At 38.9% G+C, this 17,720-nt stretch overlaps 1 protein-coding gene across 1 annotated transcript in view; it reads right to left on the bottom strand.

The window, feature by feature from the left end:
* TTC17 (tetratricopeptide repeat domain 17) overlaps positions 1-17,720 on the bottom strand; it is an 83,191-nt gene that overhangs the window by 16,137 nt on the left and 49,334 nt on the right. Inside the window, exons 17-18 of the mRNA XM_008146786.3 lie at positions 8,806-8,976; positions 264-523 (exon numbers count right to left, since the gene is read on the bottom strand). Of these exons, the coding sequence (XP_008145008.2) occupies positions 264-523; positions 8,806-8,976 (431 nt within the window). The remainder of the gene's footprint in view (positions 1-263; positions 524-8,805; positions 8,977-17,720) is intronic.

Below are 17,720 nucleotides of genomic sequence, written 5' to 3' on the forward strand. Positions count from 1 at the left end.
ACTGAAAATTAAGATGTCTGAACTGGGTAGTTCCATATATAAAGGCTTTGAGTGTGGCCTCACTCCCATCCCATTTCCTCTCCTTCCAGGAAGAGCTGGCAATATGTAAGTCACATGACATGCTTCCCACACTACAATTCCAACGTGAGTGGAGCAAAGTAGTACCACATATCCAAGAGAAACATCACACTTTGAAAACTAGGAGCTCCCCTCCCCAAAAGATTGCGCTACAATTTGGTAAGAATTGAGTTGGCAACTCTTACCCATTCTGTTGCTTCATCATCTTCACTTCTGCAGTCTCCATAGCAAGAGCTTTTGGCCACTCCATCCTGGGGCCCTTTCTTCAGTACCCGTATCCCCTGCAAGTCCAGACGCCGCCCTTTCATCTCTAGTGCTCCCCCGAAGCCATCCAGAGGCCAGGCTTGTTGAAATTCATCCACCAAAGCCAAGATCTCTTCCGACATTTTGGTTTCATCTGCATTCTCTATCTCATCAGAACCATTGCTTTCTTCAACTACTGTACCTGGAATTCAAGTGCCAGCATGTTATTAAAAATTACATAGTATTTACTCAAGTGGTTGAGTGGCTCCAACCTTGCTTTTTGAGAAAAGTTTTGGCTTTGGCTAAAGGCACTTGTCTAGCCCACTTTCATAAAAATACTATTTGGCATCTTCAAAATTCATAATAAAATATCATCTTTATCATGTAGCATTTGTCAAGAGCCTGGCTAAGAACAATGGCAGCAGCAAGATGGCAGGCAGTCACAACTTATGTCCCTAGTGAGCAGGGGGATGGCTATTTTATATATGTATTTTTTCCAAAAACACCACTAGATATAAGGCACACATGGCAAAGATAGTTTATGATGTTATTTAATGTGGGGTTCTTCAGGCTTTATTCAAATAGCATGTGAAATACCATAGCTGGATGTCCAGATCACATAGTCTAATTGCCTTAAGTGAACAATGATTTGTTTAATGGGAAATTATCCTCATTCCACATTGAAGGTTCCCGTTTTCACTAATGGCTGATATAAAAAATAGCTAAATGTAACAAAATAGCAATTTTTTCCTAAAATGGTTATCAAGATATTATTTGTTATGTTGTTCAAGTTTCTTATGTGAAGACTTACCACAATGGCCGAGTAAAGACTCTTTCTCCGGAGAAGTCATTACATTTCCATTACTAGACACTGAAGGCTACACAACCCTACAGGTTCCCCTCTATGCTTAGCTAACTAGGAAGGTTAGGGGAAAATTACTCGAGTTTCTTAACAGAATGTCTTCCTTAAAATAAATTACTACTTATGTCATTTTGAATTAATGGCTGGATCTTATGTTGTGTGTTCTATGCAAATGATCTCTAATCCGTTTTTGGAAGTAGAAAGGGTATAAAAATGAACAACAAACTGAAATGTCTGCTTTTGTAATATGTACTCACTGAACAACATGAGAGGTTGGGGCTGATTGCTCATAAAATGCTAGTTTACATTATTCCAGTGATCTTCACTTGGTAATTCTAGCTTGTTCGGTGATTTAGAACATGGTATTAAAACGATGATGGTCAGGAATCTCACATATCCATATCGACCTATATAGCGATTGTGAGTAACCCCTCTTAGAAATGCATAGTATTAGTCTCTGAGGAGGCATGGCTAACAATAGCAAAGCTTTGAGCCCTATTCACAGAAGATGCAGGGTCACCCTTACCTCTGGTGGCATCTGTCTCCCATTCCCCACTGTACTCCAGAGAATGGGAAGGTCCGTTGTCAGTACCACCAGAAATCTCTGTTATTCTTTCTTGAAAAAGCTATAGGGTTCTTCTATTTGTAACAAGTGACTACAAAATGTACAACTGTCCTTTTAAGGAAGTTTCTTTTAGATTTTCTGAACCAATCTGCTGGTTTCTATTGATGATGATGATGATAATGATGAGTGGCGTTCTGAAACAAGTATAAAGTAAAATAGGGGTTTGCAAAAGCTTTTCTTTAGAATATTCAGATAAAAATGGTTGGTTACTTGCCTAAATTTGTGACAAGTAGTATAAATGCGGGGTTGACAAACAGTTTTAATTTTCAGTTTCTATCTTGTTTGTTACTATGTCCTGAATGTCCAACATTTTACCTGACACATAGTAGGCACAGGATGAATAAATGGGTACTCAGAAATAATTTGGTTTGTGAGATCCTGCCTTTTCCTTGTCCTGCTAACTTTTTAAACTTTAAAGTTTACCTTTTAATCATCTTCACTTCTGTGTTAAAGTATAGTCAACCCAGCTCAATGGTGAGCAAAGTAGGTATGTCTTAGTGTAATGAGCAGCATATTAGGTCATTTACAAATTTCTCAGTAGCTAACACAGGAAAGCAGCTGGGCAAGGTTGCTATGGGGATCCCAAATAGCAACTTAGAGGTTTACCTGTCATTGGACTTGTAGCAACACTGTTGTCTCTAAGTATTCCTCATGGTATTTTAGCTTCCTCTCCTTCCTTCTCCTAAGGATACTATGGGATTGCTTGCACCTGGTCCTGAGAAGGAAAAGGGTTTTTTGACAAATTTGGCCATAGCCAAGAATATGGGTTTAAACGAAAGTGGCTTTTGGCCAAAGGGAGGCTGCAGGCAACTAATTCTCCAATGTATAGTTAGAATGGCATATGGGTGCTGTGTTTGGAAGCTTAGCTTCCTATTTAGAAAGCATTTATGTTGTTTAGTTGCAAAGAGTTCCAGAGGTTAATGGTTCCCTGTGCCCTTACCATTAGGTAATATATATCATTTAAAAGTTCTTAAAGAAAGAAGCTTTCATTGATGAAAATCAATATTCAAATAAAGAGAGACTATGGAACTTGGTCTCTTTATCCTCTGTCCTGCTCTCCTTCCTCCCTCCCCACTCCCAAATACACCAACTGATTTACTACTCTAACTTTTGTAAATACAATGGCTCTCATCTTGTTATTCCTCTGCTTGGAACTTGCTGCAGGCTTTTGCTGCTGGCAGCCAGTAGGTCTTTTCAAAGGCTGCTGGGGTGGGGTGACAGCAGTTCCTAAAGAACACTACATGGTAAAGGTGAGGAGTAGGGAGATCATAAATGTGCTGAGTTAGAAGAAAAATAAACCAGTCCTCATTTATCTAGAGCCTACTATGTGCCCATCTACACATATGAGCAATGTAGGTGGGAACAAAAGGAATAGGAACCTGAGGAATCTGACCCTGAGGAATTAAATGAATTTATAATCAAGTTGAAGACACAAAACTATACACGTTAAACAACAAGAGAATAAGTACATTCAAATATTTTTTGCAAGGGGAAAATATATTTGACTGTAGTCACAAAATGCTTCCTAATGGAAGGCAGACTATGTGTGGCAGGATTTAGAGAGAATGGAGGGCCAGGGGACTCCCCAGAGTGACAACAATAAAAAAGCATGTACAAACTTACATACCCATACACATGGACAGATACAGGCGTAAGGAAGGTATATGTGCAGGCACTACTAATTTCAAGTTAACTAGGACAAAAAGTGTATATAGATGCTATCAGCAAATAAGAGACTCAGGGAAGGTGGGAGACCCTGAGAATGTCTGGGAAAGTCTGGAAGAAGATTCACTGTAAAGAGAGCCTCTTGTTGGCTAAGCAGAAGAATAACAAAATGAGAGTCATAGTATTTGTGAAGGTTACAGTAGTAAATCAGTTGGTGTATTTGGGAGTGGGGAAGGAGGAAGGAGAGCAGGACAGAGGATAAAGAGACCAATTAGAAGGGCATTTCAATAATCTATATAAGAGTTATATAAAGGGTGGCTGACTTTGGGTGAGGATAAAGGGACTTTTTAAAAAGGGAGGGGAAGAGGTATGTGAGGAAATTTCAATGGAGAAAAATAAAGAATAGGATAAATTCAAAGATGATTTCAAGATTTTAAAGCTTAATGTGAAACAGTGGTTGGGCTTTTTTTGTTATTGTTGTTAATCCTCACCTGAGGATATTTTTCCATTGATTTTTAGAGAGTGGAAGGGATGGGGAGAGACAGACTCTTCGATTGGTTGCCTCCTGCATGTGGCCCTGGTTGTGCCGGGGATCAAGCCTGCAACCGTGGTATGTGCCCTTGACTGGAATCAAACCCAGGACCCTTCAGTCTGTGGACCAACACTACACTGAGCCAAACCAGCCAGGGTGAAAGAGTGGGTTTTTTACTATGTGAATGTGGTTTTGGAATCTGTGAATATGACAACAGAATGCTGTTTACAAAGACAATGGAGTTAGAAAAGGGCAATAGGATAAAGTATTGGGATTTGTGAACCCAAATGTAACTAACTGGGCTCAAATTTTAAGAGTCTAGCAGCCATTTCTACACAGGGGCTTCTCACGCAAACTGCACTTCGGGGAGAAGTCTGCACTAAACTGCCTGCCTGCACTGTGTTCCTGCCATCTCAGCCAGCTCCTATAAAGGAGTTCCTGGAATCCTACCTCAACCAATAGGACTTTCCCCATGCAATTGGAGCTGTGCAGCTCCAGGCAATCAGAGAAACTCTATTCTGACCAGCCAGGACAGTGCCTCTTGGACCAATCAAACTGTTAAGATTTGTAGTCCCCATTTGCATGAGGACAGACCAATCAGAGACCAGGGCAGGGACTTCTGTCCATATAAGCCAGCTACCTCTGGCTGTAAGAGTGCACTTTCCCTTTCTACCAAGACTGAAGATTGCATTTCCCTGGCTAGATGTCTCACCAGAGCAGATAAGAGCAGACCTGGGCTGTATCACCAAGGAGCTCTTTGCACTGAATAGTTTCCTTCTTCACTGCACCCCAAATTGAGGATTCAACAAGAATCGGCACCACCATCAGTTGACAGATTTTAGATGCTTACTCATTAATTTTTTAAAACATTTGTTGCTGTGTCTCTAACAATGTGCCGAAGGCCTGGAATATAATAACTCATAGAGCTTATAGTCTGGGATAGAATGCATGGAGGAACATATCTTCAGACATTGTTCAATAAGCAGTTGGAAATACAGAATCCAGGTTTGGTGAGTGGTCTGGACTGTAGCAGGATCTCAGAAGGTTTTAAATTGTGCTTGAAGCAAGAGGAAAAAGTAATGTTAGGCGTGCTGCTCATGGGACAGATGGTATGGTATAAACTGAAAACACGGAGACTGAGAGCCCTATCTCTGTTATTTTCTTTGTCTTCATTAACCTGCACCATTTCTATACTGAAGAAGGTAGAATAAAAATGGTGAAATGAAGGGACTATGAGCACCCCAGGGAGGCTTATAATGAGTTCACGGTTTTTCACTTGGATAAATCCTATCTCAGAGTGCCAGGAAAACTTACAGTTGAGTTTGCGCCATGTTAGGTAACCTGTTAGAATCACAGGGACTAGGGGCTATGGTGGAGAGAAGCATATGTTGCCCTGATTTAAAAAAAGAGAAAAACTGGGGGGTGGGGGGTGGTGGAAGTAAACAGAAAGGAAAAAAGAAAGAGAAAAAGAAGTCCAGTACAATCTTGCCATGTTTGAGACTACCTGGAGATTCATGGTTAAGCCTGGGTACCTCTGTTTAAGAGATTTTCAGAGCACAGCACATTCATAGAAAAGTGAAAGAACTCAGTGCAAGTACTCAAAACAAAGAAACACATATATAGTTATAACACACACACGTCTAGATACTTAGACTCATCTTTATTCTGAGATTGTCTTTGTACCTTTTTGACATTAAAATGTTCTTTGCATTATATAATGTTGATGACAGATTCTACTTTTCTTTAAAAATGACCTTACCAATTGAAAAATAGAGTTCTAATCCATCAAACCCCTACTTCTGAGAACCACATCAGAAGGACAGTTTATGAAATCAGAAGGCCTGAGAATAATTTTAATTATGCTACCTACTTAGATATCTTAGGCAAGGTATCTAAGCTCACTGGGTCTCAATTTTCTCATCTATCAGATGGGCTTAGTAATAAAATCCATAAGGTTAACACATAATTCAGAATACTTTGTAAATTATAAGTACCACAAAAAGGTAGTGATTATCATAATAGTTTATGGCTACTAGAGAAGGTACTAACTTTTTCCCCCCGTTTGTCTAAATTCTGGGAGTACCTTCTTCTGAAATTCCCCTAGATACTGACAAGTCCATGGAGACTGCAGTTGTACCAGTTGGCATGTTCAGACCAGTGGGCTTCCTAAGATGTGGTCATCGGAGACAGAAACACTCCATTTTTTAATACAAATAGTGTGTTATAATTAAAGCCAAGCATAGACATTAAATAATTTTTGTATTATACCTTTGGAGGAAATTTTAAAAAGTACAAATAGTAAAACTAGTAAAAGTCATCATCATATTATAGATTATGAAAAGGAACCCACACCAGGAGACAGTTTGCACGATGCTGAAGGGAGCTGGGAAACACCTAGGCTCAGCCAGGGCAACTGTACTCTATCCTCAGTAGGCGATGGAACAGAACGAAAGAACGTAAGCACCAGGTTATAACCTGTCTTAAGCAATGATGTATTCAGACACCAGGGGGACAAAGAGCAAGATTTTGGTTTTATTTTGAGTTGTCCTAGGAACAAGGACTCTAATTTGGTAGTCATGAGTATTCTGGTCAGTGGGGAGTTGTACTGCATTGAAATAGGGACTGTTTCTATAAACTGAATAAAACGCCCTGAACATGACTCAGTTTCATTTGTGTTAACTGTAAATTTATTAAGCAACCTCCTGATGTCCATTTGGTCGTGTGGGTGCCTGATGCCAGAAAGAGACAGAAGTCTGTCAGGCACCAGAGAGGAGTCGCTTCCTTGTAAATGAATAAATGACCATCTGTTTTAAGAGCCAATCTTTTTTGAGTTAGTAAATGGGAGGGAGTTTTCTTAAAGCCCAACAGTTTCTGGTAGAACTGATGAAACTAATTTTCTAAACCTGCAAATGTGAAGGTCACAACTTCTCCTTTGGGGTCTAGATTGCTTCTCTTAGACATCATTTTTTATATACAATTTCACTTGGGAACAAGATTGTGTAATTGGCAAATATGTTAATCTGACCTATATAGGAAGGCAAGTGCCATGTTTTATTACTTTAATGAATATTTATTGTACACAGGAATATAAAGTTATATAAGACATGGGAGATAAGAAGCTTATAGTCTGATGGGAGATAAGTGACTAATATTGTATGACATGTGGGTTGACAGAAAGTGGAAATAAGGCAGCAACTAAATGCTTGGAGTCCTTTGTGAATGCTTCACAGAGGAGGTGACATTGGAGCTGGATCTTGGAGCTGCTTAGGAGTTGTCCATGTAAAGCAAAAAGTACACAGGGACCATTCCCAGCATGTGCAAAGACATGGAGGCTCAAAACAGTACTGCATGCGAGGGGAATGGTGAGAGGTTTGCCCTTCTGCCACGTACAGTACTAGTAGGTAGCTCAGTTAAAGACGAAACCGAGGCAAATCATCACATATCCCATTCTAAGATATTTGGACTCTCCCTATTAATAAAAGAGTTACTGAAAAATTTAAATGTAGTCAACTTACCTGATCAGATCTGATTTTAGAAAAAACTCTGGACACACAAGAAATTGGTGACAGGGGTTGCTTCTGCTTTCTAAATCTTGTACCATCACATGTATTCTCATTCTCATATTCTCTCTCTCTCTCTCTTTTTCTCTCTTTCTTTCTTATTCCTCCCTTCCCTCCCTCCCTTTCTCTCTCCCTCTCTAGCACCTTACATAGACTGAAGTAAGAGACTAGATAACAAGGAACCAACCTAAGAGGTCACTCTGACAGCCCAGGCAGAAATGAAGAAGTCTGACTTTAGGCAGGGGAGAAGGAATAAATGAAGATTTAGGCAGGGGAGAAGGAACAGATGAAGATAAGATTCAAGTGGTCTTAGGAGCTGACTGAGTATAGTGGTGACTGGGTGAGATGCGATGCCATTAAAAGAAAGTAGGAATACAGAAATTATAAGTCATTCAGGAAATAGGGTGAAAATGAGGACAAGTTCAAGTTTGGATATGTTAAGTTTGAAGTGTGTGGCACATCCAGATAAAGAGAGTACTACAAAAGAAGAAATGAGATCTAGAGTTTCTGAGAATATCTTAGCTGAAAATATAGATATGGAATCACTGGTATACTCAAAGTTATGTGAAACACCATGAGATAACACATAGAGGAATAAGAAAAGAAGACCAAGTTTAAGATCCTGGATAACTTAACAAATCAGGGGCAAAGTGAAGAAGTGAAGGAAATTGAAAAAGATGTCTGAAGATAGGAAGAGAACCAAGAGCAAGTGATGTCCCAGAAGCCAAGAGGAGAGAAGGGAAATTTAAGAAGTGGGGACTTGTGCATGGTTCCAAATGCAATAAATGTTGGTTAAGTAGGATGAGTATTAAAAACAAGTCAGTAATTTCGGCAGTTATGGAATTGACTCAAAATGTGGTCACAGAATGGGATTTTAGAAGGGGGGCCTGGTAGGTATACCATTATTCCAAATCTTTACATTGTATTGGGTTAGTGTCAATATAACTTATCTTGCTTTTTTTTTCCCCAATGACTTACTCAATAGACTAATGACATTAAGAAGACTGGTATATAAACATATCAAATTTGTTCTAGCAAGAGATAGTGAGGCAGAGAAAAAAGAAAGAAATGTGAAGAGCATTTTCACATTATAGTTTGTCTTCTGCCTCCCCACTGGAGGGTCACCCTCATGAAAATACAATGTAATAAAAGAAGGAAACAAACTCTTGAGTAGAGAAAAGTCTTAGAGCCTGAGAGTTGATTTTACCCCAGAAGCACAGCTCAGGTCAAATCAACTTACTTTCAAGTCTAAGCACATCTGAGTCCCTCCCTGAATTCTCAACAGAGAGTACGGGGTCCTCCTCTGTGCCTGTCTCAGAGGGCTCTTCTTCAGCAGCATCCAGTGACTGGGCGTTGTCAAAGTATTTCTGTTTGTCATGGTTGTTGTCCGGGGTTTTCTCATGACAATTACCTCAATGACAAGAGACACAGATACAGTACATTAGAAACATCGCTCTTCTGCAGCCCATGACTCAAGGCCCCTAAGCATCAAGAGCAAAAAGGTGACAGTGTCAGTTTTTCTCCAGCAGAACATACAAAATCAGTGATCTGGAGAGCCCAAAGCCAGATCACCTCTGTGACTCGAGATTCAGCACTGAAGTTCAAGATTCACCTGCTAGGCTATAGTAAGAACCAAGTACTTGGGGGGGGGGGGGGAACGGGGGGAGGGGCGGGACAGGACGGTCTGTAGCAACAAAGATCATGTCCCAAGGTCTCATTCCATACATAATGAATGACTGTGAAAGATTTCCTTGAAAGTCAAAAACATCATAAAAAAGTTTGCGTTCTACCTAAATAAATCTGGAGATAGTTTAATTATAGCAGAGAAATGTAGTATTTTTGTCTCATAACTTAAAATGAAAGACACATAGAAAGATAAAGGATTATAAATGAAAAACCAAAGACTTAAAGGAGGATGGTGGTAGCAAAGTCCACCTTTAAGGCTGCAATATCACAAAGGGGACTTTTTCTTTTGGAAAACAAGTTCTGGTCTTGGACAAAGATTCACTGAAGCATAAAATTTCAGATCTTGAATGAAATCGCAGCACTCTTAGATACTTTGGTATGTATGGTGAGCCAGGGAGTTGAAGAGCTTTGACTCCTTTAGGGATTGATTGTATGTTAATATGGATAAAGAGCTGCTGTCCAGCCCCATCTGATGGTCTTCTCTGGTAGGGGAAGTTGTGTCTGATGTAGCAGCGATCTGGTTAGCTGAACAGGTCTTCTCTTCCTTGCTTATATTCCATGTGCATATGGGCTGTAGATGCATGTTCAGTGGAAGCCTGTAACTTTCCTATTTCTCTTTGGGTAAGAGTGTATAAGTAATTTCTCTCCTTTACCAGACATTTAAAATGCTCTAAAAGCTTATTTTCAGAGACTGTTGTCTCAAAGAGATATATATTCCCAATCAAGCTTTCTACAGCAGGAGGAATACAAGTCTCTTTCTGGCTTTGATGACTCCCTATGGATTCCACAATTTAGGAAAGCACTTGCCACGCCATTTCCCTTATTGTGGCAGGGAAACATGATGGACTCAAAACCTTGCCCAACTCACTGAGTTTAGAGTAAGGGGACTACATGTGTCCCTTTCCATTTCTGCACCATCACACAGTAAGTGGTAGCTCTGGGATTTGAATCAGTTCTATCACATATCTGAGGCTACCATATTCAACAAGGCTACATCGAAACAGGATTCTGTTTCAAGAGAGCTTTAGCTCTCAAGAAACTTGCAAGCAACTTGGGGAGACAGTAAATACAAGATAGCAAACAATAAAGAGGTAGTATACTGTGCCAAATAAGTCCTTCAGAGAATAAGCTTTGAGTAGGTAGATCTTGAATTTTGAAGAATAGGAAGGACTTAAAAAGGGTAATCTACAAGAAAGGAAGTTAATATTTGGTGAATGCTTCCTTTGCCCTTTTTCTTCAAAGTCTTCAAAAAACACCTTGTGAAATATTAACTTTCATTTTATAGATAAGGAAAACAGATTCTCAGTGAAATTAAGTAACTTAACAGTAAATGGCAGGTCTGGGATTTGAATCACTTCTTACTACAAAGTCTCATGGGTTTCCACTAGTCAACACCTCCACAGTAGCAGAAAACGTAGAGAAGGCATTATAGGCAGGGAGAAATGATTCGCTGAGCAAAGCAACAGGAACAGGAATTCTGATTTGTGTTTGAGAGATGAGAGGGAAGGTACCGGGGTGTGGGCTTATATGTGTCCATGGAGGGCTAATAGAAAAGCCATGAGCAATAATAGTTGGTTTCTTTCTCCAGATTCTCCTGTGAGAGTACTGAGGTTGCTGAATTGCCTCCACTTCTGACTTCGCCATCGAGTGTGTGCAGGTAAGTAAGTATGGGGAAACTACAGATAAGAGTATTAAAATAAAACAGAGCAATGATAACAACTCTACATACTCAATTGCATAAAGTCTACTATGAAGAACATCATACTTCTCAGAGACAATTCTTCTTTTTAAAGGATGTCTAGAGAAGCACATTTAATCAATTTTTACTTATTGATTTTAGAGAAAGGAGTAGAGGAACATTGATTTGTTGTTCCACTTATTTAAGCATTCATTGGTTGATGCTTATATGTGCCCTGACTGGGGATTGAACTCACAACCTTGGCATATCATGATGACACTCTAACCAACCGAGTTACTTGGCCAGGGCAAGAGATAATTCTTAATTGGGATGTAAATAAGCATGACTATTAAAAGCAGAGAGGAAATAATGATGACAATGATGCTGATAATTTTAAAACGTATGTTATTTCCAGCAAATATTCCTGCCTTCAGCTTTGGTGCATTAGCTTCTAAAGCTTTTTCACCTTGACACAGGTAGAGTAAAGCTTAACACTACAAAAGCAAAGGACAAACATTTAATACTGGAACCCAGGGAAATTCCAACTGTTTTCTGCAGTTGACAGCCTCCTCCAACCTTTGCGTCTCCTTATTTTTCTCTCCTACCCTCTTCTCATTATAAAAATTTAATTGGTCTCATCTTTTTAAATGTCTGGAATATTTTAAAATGCTTCATAAGCAACTTATAAGATATGATGTGCACAATATCCCAAAGTTAAAATTAATCTTCCTGCACAACCTCAAAACCCAGACACCCTCCTAAAGCAAACCTTGTGCATTCTAAGGATGTCTCATCCTCCAACTTGGGAAATTGGGGCCAAAACCTCTGAGAGAGAGGGCAGAGGAAGGGACCAAGGAGAACTGGGTGAGTAAAAAGAAGAGTAAGAAGTTTATGTTCCAATATTTCTTGGAAGTAGGCAGAATCAAACTGATCAAGTAAAAACTATATTCTTTTAAGATAACTGTTAATATTGATTTTCTTAGGGTGACAGTTAAAAAGACTGTTTTAGCATTCTGATTATGATTTACATAACTATCTTGGCTAATAATAGAAAGCCAAATTGTCTAATTTAAAACCACCCCTTCTATTGTCTGAGGAAGAACTGAAGCACCCAAGGAAGAATGAATTTCCATTCCTTGGACTATAGTATAGTTCTACTCCAGCTCAAAGGGGAACTAAAAAAAGTTGCTTACATGGAAAAATATCACTTGTCTCCCCACAGAGGTGGAGATTATGTTCTCATTAAAGAAACACAAGAAAATGTTGGAGAAGGAAAAATGGAAAGACACCTATGAAGTAGCAAGTCATCTTCCTTGCATATGACTTATTTTTTTGCTGATGCAAAAATGAGGAGAGTCTATGGCTTAGACTAACCTTGAGAGATATGATTTTTTAAAAAGAATTTAAATGAAATGCTTTAGATAACAAGGTCCCAGATGAAAATGGGAACACTTTGCTGTGCTTAATGCTCTATACTTGCTTGCAAAGCATTTAGCATCTAATTCAAATCCTGGCAGTTTGGTTTTTCTCAGAAGTAAGAGACTGCAAGGCAATACCAACTAAGCATAAACTCCAAGGAGGATATTTCTGATTCTGGAACTGCTATGATATCTTAAGACATAACAACATCTTTTTCTGTGCTTAGAATATCATATGCATAAATTGGGTTACTAACATTAACGTATCCTAAAAGGGTGTTCTGGGAAATAACTAAATGTTTAATATACTTATCAAAGTATAAGTCTCCTAAGGGATAAAGCACAATTTATCCCATGGATACAGGTTTTCAGAGTAAACTAACTTCTCAGAAATTCCTATCATTTCTAAGGTTAAGGAAATCTCCTATCTTCTCATATGAATTCTGTTTACAAAGGTCCAGGAAGAATATTTATTTTCTGACTAGAGTTGGGTAACCACTTGTTTAAAACAGCATTCTTACCTTCTGAATCTCAAGGTGGTAAGAGATTCCTGGTTGGGAATCTTAGGATCCTTGAGGATTACTTATATTAAAGAAATGCCACAAATAAAGTGAGAGGCATGAGAAAATGTGATGAGCCATGTTAACTAGTGAGCCAAGTAAAGCCAATGCCAGGCTCATGTAGGTCTTTCAGTAGTAGAACACAGTGGGTGAGAGCTTGGATGGGAGCCAGACTAATAAGTGAGTTCAAATCCCTTTTAACCTCTTTGTGGATCAGTTTCCTCATCTGTAAATTGAGTTTACTAATAGTATCCACTTCATTGGGTTGTTGAGATTAAATGAGACCATTGACTGGTACATGGCAGGATGCAAAGGAATGAGAATTTATCCCAACATAATCTCTTTCCACACAGGCCCTTTAGCTATAGCCAACTCAGAATCTCTAGTATGAGCAACTGGCTCTCAGAAGTTACCCAGATATTTGCCTAATTTCAACTTGCAGAGTGTGTGTTTGTGTGTTTGTGTGAGCGCATAGATGCTAGAGACAATACAGAGTTTGTTTCTGTAAGTCTCTTAGAAGAAAATAGCATTTATTTCAGATTAAACTGTTTAGCATATCTAAATTATAAATTAATTAGTACATTTATAAATCAGCTTCACAGTCTGCTATGTGCTCTTTAAAGGACATTTTAGAAGATTGTGTGAATTCACTCTTACAATATAAAAACAGATTATAGATACTACATTCAGTTAAATCAACACTTACCTCTGCTTAACAATCCCCATCAGGTTGCTCCAGTCTGTTCCCAAATCTTACTCCCTCTACCATACCATCCTCCCATATAACAAATAAGTGTATTACCATGTGCTTCTTATTACACAATGAATTTCTAAGACATAAATAATAATTAAACTGGTTTGTAATGGGAACTAGAATTCAAATTTTATGTTGTTGAAGGCAAAGTAACAGATGCTAGAAAAATGGTTTTTGTGAATAGTGGAATATTCTAAAAATATTCCTACTATCCCTGCTCTAATAGGGTTTTATTTCATTCTAAAGTCTTCTTTCTTCTGCCTATAAGAAAAGTTACTGTATAGGAGGCATTGGGTACATTCTATTAAATGTAAGGCACCTGGGTAGAAAATACAGATAACACTGTCCTTAAACAGACATTGGTGACTTTTTGAGTATGTCTTTCTCTTTACCGTTCCACTCAACTGCACTCAAATTATGCAACTATAAAACCTTTTTTTTTAAATAAACAGGTAACTTAGAAACACATTGTGACTTATTTTATGACCATTTTAGCTACCTCATAATTTCATTTATTTGACATTTATTTCTCTAGTAAGATAATCTGTCTTTTAGAAAAGGTAGTAAAATAAATCATGAAGTGAACAAAAGTGTATCTTTTAATTGCTCACCATTGCTGTGCAAACATATTATGATCCCCATCTCCAGAGGTTGTGACAGAATCCTACATACCTCCTTCCAAAAGGGACAGTCCACAAAATAAATTTAAATTCTGCCTTAACTGCAGCCTTACCATATGAACTCAGGCAAATCAACTTACTTCTCTATGTCTAGATTCTTTATTTGAAATTTTGAAATGGAGAGCTAATACTGTCCTACTATAAGAGGATTCTTGGGAAACAGCATTAATGAAACCACTGTGGATAGAAGCATATGGAACTCCTTGAATCTGGATGAGACCTAGGTTGTGATGAGTGCACCTGAGACAAGTAAAGCCGTCTCACTCGCTCTGCCCTCTACTCAGGAAAGACGAGAAATAGTTTCAACAGAAATAACAGCTCCTTAGACTTGTTCTCATTCAGCAATTGCTGCAGAATGAAGTTCTTTGTAGGTCTTAAAGTAATGATTATGTACTAACAGACCTAAAAATGCAATGCCACCCATTGCTTGGGAGAACATATTTGCCAATGTTATATCTGATAAAGGTTTAATCTCCAAAATTTATAGGGAACTCATACAACTTAACAAAAGGAAGATAAACAATCCAATCAAAAAATGGGCAAAGGACCTAACCAGACACCTTTCGAAAGAGGACATACAGAAGGCCAAGAGACATATGAAAACATGATCACAGTCACTAATCACCCAAGAGATGCAAATCAAAACAACAATGAGGTACCATCTCACACCTGTCAGAATGGCTATCATCAACAAATCAATAAACAACAAGTGCTGGTGAGGATGTGGAGAAAGGAACCCTCATACACTGCTGGTGGGAATGCAGACTGGTGCAGCCACTGTGGAAGACAGTAGGGAGTTTCCTCAAAAAATTAAAAAAGAAACTCCCATTTGACCCAGTAATCCCACTTCTAGGAATATATCCAAAGAAACCAATATATGCACCTCTATGTTCATAGCAGCACAATTTACAATAGCCAAAATTTGGAAACAGCCTAAGTGTCCATAAGCAGATGAGTGGATTAAAAAACTGTGGTACATCTAAACAATGGAATACTACGCTGCTGTATAAAAGAAGGAACTCTTACCATTTGCAACAGCATGGATGGAACTGGAGAGCATTATGCTAAGCAAAATAAGCTAGTTGGAGAAAGATAAATATCACATAATCCCACTCATTTGTGGAATATAATGAACAACATAAACTGATGAACTAAAATAGATCCATAGACATAGAAGCATCGAACAGACCATCCAACCTCAGAGTGAAGGCGGGCGGGGGGTGGGGGGGTAAGACATCAACCAAAGGACTTGTATGCATGCATATAAGCAGAACCCATGGACACAGACAGTAGGGGGGATGAGGGCATGTGATGAGGGGGGGGGGGGTTGGTGGTGGTGGAAACTACCAGGGAGAGGTCAATGGGGGAAAAAGGAGACATATGTAATACTTTAAACAATAAAGAATTAAAAAAAAAAAAGTGCAATGCCAGGTAGGAAAGAGACCATATTAAAGACTTGAAATCAGCAACCTCAGGATTATACAGGCATTTCCTCCTAGTGAGGAGAATAAGTCAGAAGCAAGTTTACAAAAACAACACAAAGAATGAAAAGTGGTGCCCTCAAAGACAAGGAAGTGTGTGTGTTTCCCTCTTACGACATATTCTGGAGTTGAAAGCTATCCTGGGAATGCTCTGTTCACACATGACAGGGGAATCTGCTCTGTCTCAGAATTTTGGTTGCACTGGTTTCTGAAGACCTACATTTCCTGCCTCCTTTCAGAAAAAGGAGAATTGGCTGTAAATCTGATCTCTTTGTCATGTCATTTGTCTTAAGTGACAAAGCAAGGGGAGCAGTCAGCGTCAGTTGAGATACAGACACCATGACAGGTAGACTGTGGGAGAAACAACTCCAGGCAGTACAAAAACGCTCGGCAGCTACATAACTTCCTCTAGAAATGTGAAAGGTCAGATCAGATCTCTAAACGCTCCTGGGAAGTTTACTATGAAACATGTTCCTTTGCAGACACTATGTTGAAAAAAAAAGAAAAGAAAACTGCCATACTTGCTATTAGCATTATTAAATTTAAATTTCTGGCTCATTTCATCCTAGCTATCTCATAATTTCAAGCAAGAATGCTGGGGAGCCCTAGCCGGTTTGGCTCAGTAGATAGAGCGTTGGCCTGCTGACTGAAGAATCCTGGATTCCATTCCGGGTCAGGGCACATGCCCAGATTGCGGGCTCCATCCCCAGTAGGGAGTGTGCAGGGGACAGCTGATCAATGATTCTCTCTCTCATCATTGATGTTTCTATCTCTCTCCCTCTGTCTTCCTCTCTGAAATCAATAATACATATATATATAAAAAGAATGCTAGGAAAACAAATCCAATAGGTTTTTTCAGACTCACTGATTCACCCATAAATGTTGTTTGGTTGTTTGTGTGTGTTTGTTTTTTTTTTTCATGAGAATCAACAAGGACAATTGTTTGTAACTCTTACTAAAAACTGTGTGGACAGGAGGTGGAAGATTACAAGCCATCTATTAGATGTGTCAGCATCCAGTGGACAAATGAGACAACATAATCAATTTTCTCCTCTCCCTTCTATGATGTTGGAGCTACAGACCTTAATAGTTCTATATTTATTATGTATGTTGAGTGGTGGCTCCGTAAAAGCATTCTGTTAAACAGTGGGTGGATACAAGTTTATTATTAGGTATTTTCAGTAGTTCAAACTTGAAATATCATCAACTAATTCACTATTTATTTAATTCTATGTGCTAGACTTTTGGGCTAGGGTATGAAAATGAAGAAAAGGATCGCTCTCTGTTCTCAACGAGCTAGAAAAGTCTTACAGGAGAGTTACTTCCTGTACACAAATAACTATAAAGGCAAGTCACAGGGGCTGAAGGAGAGGCACATTACTTATAATTAAGGGATCAGGTAAGGCAGAAGTGGGCCTTGAAGGATGGGTAAGATTAGGGCTTTTTTGGCCGGGAGGGGGCAGGGTAATAGGGAAGAGCTGCAGAAAACAACATGAGCAAGCCCATGGAACCAGGAAAGCAGGATGTATGTGGCAAAGAAAGCAGGCTATTTACAACAGCATCATCATATATCACAGTTGGTACAGTTTCCATTGACTTTGCAAAAGGCAGAATGAATTAAAGTTCTTAGGTGGTAAATGGGCTAAAATTCACCACACCCTCTGGCAGTGAATCAGCTTTACTCAATTCTGCATACTTGGTTGCAGGATGCACCTGCATTTCAGGATTTTGAAGCCCATAATAAGTTAACCAGTTTTAATTCTTCTTACAAAAATAAATGCAGATAAGTTACCTACTAGCATATTAAAAATGCTATAAAAACTGGGTCTTTAAGACTTTATTTTTAAGCAGATATCTCACTAATTCTTATGAAGAATGTGATAAAGCAAAAGCCCGTC

This window comes from Eptesicus fuscus, chromosome 13 (assembly GCF_027574615.1).
Source record: "Eptesicus fuscus isolate TK198812 chromosome 13, DD_ASM_mEF_20220401, whole genome shotgun sequence".
NCBI classification, from domain to species: Eukaryota; Metazoa; Chordata; class Mammalia; order Chiroptera; family Vespertilionidae; genus Eptesicus; species Eptesicus fuscus.